The 4339-nt window shown below is 32.2% G+C and overlaps 1 protein-coding gene across 1 annotated transcript; it reads right to left on the bottom strand.

Moving 5' to 3' along the window:
- LOC18587019 lies at positions 103-1127 on the bottom strand. The gene is made up of 2 exons (XM_018128860.1): positions 663-1127; positions 103-568 (listed from the first exon to the last, which is right to left on the bottom strand). The coding sequence occupies exons 1-2, from the start codon at positions 1125-1127 to the stop codon at positions 374-376; spliced, it is 660 nt and encodes a 219-aa protein (XP_017984349.1). The 3' UTR covers positions 103-373.

Raw genomic sequence — 4339 nt, forward strand, 5'->3', positions numbered from 1 at the left:
AAAAACTAAATCCACCGCTTTGATAAAGTATAGGGACTAATTTTATAATTTAACCAATAAACATTAGGGGGTCAAATAATATAAAAACCTTTTATTTTTTGTTTTCCATATTATGATGGAAAATTACATATAGCCATATATAGACATGGCATGAAGGGCTTTTCAATTAATTCAGAGGTGGATATTTGACATATAACAAACACACACGAAGGATTTACATAAATACTTAAGAAACTGAGAGCATGCAGTAGTGGTTGTATGCTGGCTGTCAAATTTATTTATTGTAGTAGTAGATAGTACTAGTACTGCACCCTCCCAGCACGCATATTATTTATTTTTGACAGCCTCACGATTCTTCTGTTGGCTGCGGTTCTTATAGTGCCTTCGTAAATGTTGCCTTCACTGTTGGCGTACCGCTGGTTGGATGAATCTCAAGAATACACCTGTATCCATGTTGGCTTTTGGATTTGTTGTTGTAAGTGTCGAATTGGCTTTTCGAGTAGGCAAGACTTTTTTTGATTTGACTCCAATCCTTAACAATGCCGGCTGGAAGGATCTCAGCATACACCTGCACGCAGTTGACAGATTAATTAATTATTTCAAACTTGTAAATAGTGTGAGTTGGTTTAATTTATTGTATGACTATGTTACGCATACAATACCTTGTTGGGGACAGTTGTGTGGCCCCAGGCAACAATCAACGTACAGTTGTTGTCTTTGATGTGGAACTTAAGACCTACAACTGAACCCATTAACCTGTGATGCGATAATTTTTCTGCTATGTGGCTAAATTGATACGGCTTATGAATTGGTGTTGGAAGAACAGAAGCCCCTTTCCAAATGACGTGCTCATCTCGCACTAGAGTTTGGCCAGAACAGTTGGCAAAATTGACAACCGTGTAATCTGGATTCTTCGCCGATGATTGTGATAATTTTGGAACACCACCGCCGATGGTTTTGTGTCTTTTGGTGTAGATAAGAGGACGCCAATTTCTATGAAATTGGAAAGGTGTAGATACCAGGGCTCTAGTTTCGTGTGTTCTGCTTACCAAATTTCCATGAAGCTGGCACCCTGATACTGAAACACCCGGGGTATGTTGTACTGCTAGTACAAAAACAATTCTCATTATTTTTCATTATCAGTAGACACCACAAGATGACAAGAAGCTGGTAGATACAAAATTTCAATTTTCTTCTTATTTTAAGGTAAATGAAAGTTATGTACAGGAGACATACATGTATAACATATAAGGAGTGACAGATATTTTTTCTTTTCATTTTCGTTCTGCTTTTGGACCCACCCTCTTTCATGTTCCCATTTTTCCACCATCATACTTTAATCGTTATCTTAATGAAAGGACTCCTCTTCCCCAAATCTTCTTTATTGCTCTGTGTTTTGTTTTTAGTTGGTTTCTTTCTTGGCACACCAAGATATTATTAAATCCGCTGACTTCCTTTGCTTTTATTCATTACTACATCTTCATTATCTTTTCCTTTTATCTTTTATAAATTAGTAAATGATATTTTTTTTATAGAATGATAGTGCACGTAGTACTTACCAAGTATAATTTTTAAAAACCAAAATTGATATAGTATTTATTCTTTTCTCATTTTAAAATTGAATTTAATTGAAAAAATTGATAAATGTAAATTAATTCATTATAAAACTTGACTTGAAATTTAAAATGACCTATTGATGTGCTTGAGCCACAAATTAAACAAGTAGAAAAAGGAGAAATTTCTAAAGTGACTTTGATATTGTTTTATGTCTTTTGGTTAACAAATTTCTAAAACAATTGGTTTGGCCTTGAATGTTGCGGTAACACCATAAGATGACAAAAAGCTGTTAGCTACAAAATTTTCATTACTTTTTATTTTCACGTGAATGGAAGTTGTGAACAAGAGATATGCATATATATACCATATAAGAAGTGACTTGAGATGTTTTTTCTTTTCATTTTCTTTGTACTTTCCACCCAACCCTTTTCCAAGTTGTCACCATCAGACGTTAATTGTTATCTTAATGAAAGGGCCCCTCTTCCCCAAATCCTCTTAAAAATTTAAGATTGTTCAATTCTCCAAGCAAATGAAAGGGATCTTCTTTATTGCAATGTGTTTCCTTCATGGCACGCCAATATATTTTTAAATCCGATGACTTCGGTTGCTTTTATTTCTTATTTTGTGTTTTGGAAAAGCGAAAGTAAAGATGTGTGTACATACAACAGAAACTTAACAACTATAATTAATTTAAACTAGAATTAATAAACTTAATAACTATTAAGGATCATTAGTACCAGAGGCGGAGGGAGGAGGTGGCGGTCACTGTCCTTCAGTTTTTAATTTTTTTTATTATTATACATATATACCATATAAGAAGTGACTTGAGATATTTTTTCTTTTCATATTCTTTGTACTTTCCACCCAACCCTTTTCCAAGTTGTCACCATCAGACGTTAATCGTTATCTTAATGAAAGGACCCCTCTTCTCCAAATACTCTTTAAAAACCTAGGATTGTTCAGTTCTCAAAACAAATGAAAGTGGCCTTTCATTATTGCTATGTGTCTTGTTTTTATTTTGTTTCTTTTTAAAATTGAATTTAATTGAAAAAATTGATAAACGTAAAGCAATTCATTATAAAGCTTGACTTGAACTAGTCAGACTAATTTCAAATTTAAAATAACCATTGGACAAATGCATTTAAATATGCATATCATACAAAAACATAAACCACAAATTTTGATGCAAAACAATATAAAAGACTTATTTTCTGGTTCTTAAAAAACTTTTCTCTCTTTTACTCTCAAAATAGCAGGGTTTTTTATCTAAGTTTCCAAACTATATTTTTTTATTTTATTTTATTTTTCTCTCTCACATGGGCGGTTTGCCAAGATCCATGTCTTTTTCATTGTCTTTCTTGTCTTTTCTCTCTACTTTATCTTTTCTTCTTTCTCTCTTTCTTTCTTTCCTTTCCTTTCCTTTCTTCCTTGGCTTCCTAGCCGATCTTATCTTCTTTTTTTTCTCAAAGATTCGGTCATATCAATGAAGATGTTTTTGTCTTCATTTGGTGTTTCTCCGAAATGCCCACCACCTAAATTTTTCTTCTTTTTTTCTCACCTATGGTCGGCTTGTCAAAGAGTAGTTATTGTTGGTATTTTCCTCATTTCTCACATGTGGCTAAAATTGCAAGTCAATACTAGCTTTTTCTTCCTTCCTTATTTGTTTTTCTTTTCTCTTCATTTTCTTTGTCATGGAAGGCTTGTTCATGACTTCATATTTTTTACTTTTCTTCTCCACTCCTTTTATGTGTTAAAATCACATGGCAAAAGGCATTCTCACCTTCCGCCCACTACTCAAATTTTTATTCTTTATATTGTTTTTACTTTATGGTTTATTTATTCATTCATTGTCCCATCCAACCCACATGTACATCTAATATTACTCATAAACTAGCCTTCCTTGATTAGGAAAGTTTCCTTTTTAACTTCAAATATCAAAATTACAAATGAGTCCTCAAACATTTCCTTATTTACCATGTTACCCCTTCAACTTCCATCTTTTACAATTGGGTCCTTTTAACATTTCTTAAACTCCAATTTCCTTATATTACCTTCCTTTACACGTGTACAAATAAAATATAAAATTTTCACTTCAATACGGTATCACCATAATATTTAATATATACTTACCCCACGCTAACTTTATTTAATAAAGACACGTAGGCTCCACTAACGTCATTTTGATCCAAAATTCCTTCGTTCTTCTTCTTTTCCACTTAGATTGACCATACAATCCTCCTTCATAATCAATTTCGACATCGAATAAAATATTAATATTTTAATATTATTTTATTAATAAAATATTATTTTATTTTAAAATTTTGTACTTGTCTCCTTGGTACCCAAAATGTCTTATTATGCCCCTATTCACCCTCAAATCACTTTTTATCTCGCTAATTCATTCTCAATTAAAATATTATTATTTAATTATTATTTTCTCGCGCGCAAAATATTTTATTCCAAACGATGCCTTTCACCCTTTTATCACTTTTAAACACTCTAATTAACCTCAATTGGTATTGGATGAGTCTTATTAGCCAACTTATCAAAGTACGGGGTGTTACACTTTATGTGCATTAAACTTCTTCTCAATAATGTTACTCATTATGTACATTAAAGACTATTCTTGAGTAACTATTTCTTATGGCTTTATATATAAAGTTTTGACAATTCATCCTTTCTGTAGACATATTTTCACTCTTAGCTCTCTCTCTTAAATATTCTCTCTCAACTTCTCTTCTACTTAATCTTTCTTCGCCTTATTCTTAACTTTACTTTGCAG

This window comes from Theobroma cacao, chromosome 10 (assembly GCF_000208745.1).
Source record: "Theobroma cacao cultivar B97-61/B2 chromosome 10, Criollo_cocoa_genome_V2, whole genome shotgun sequence".
Lineage (NCBI taxonomy): Eukaryota > Viridiplantae > Streptophyta > Magnoliopsida > Malvales > Malvaceae > Theobroma > Theobroma cacao.

What these genes read in the sequence shown, in the direction of transcription:
- LOC18587019 (XM_018128860.1), bottom strand. Translation starts at nt 1,127, where the DNA reads ATGAGAATTGTTTTTGTACTAGCAGTACAACATACCCCGGGTGTTTCA. An exon ending in ACACAACTGTCCCCAACAAG is followed by an intron (nt 569 to 662) that starts GTATTGTATGCG and finishes AACTGCGTGCAG; the next exon opens with GTGTATGCTGAGATCCTTCC.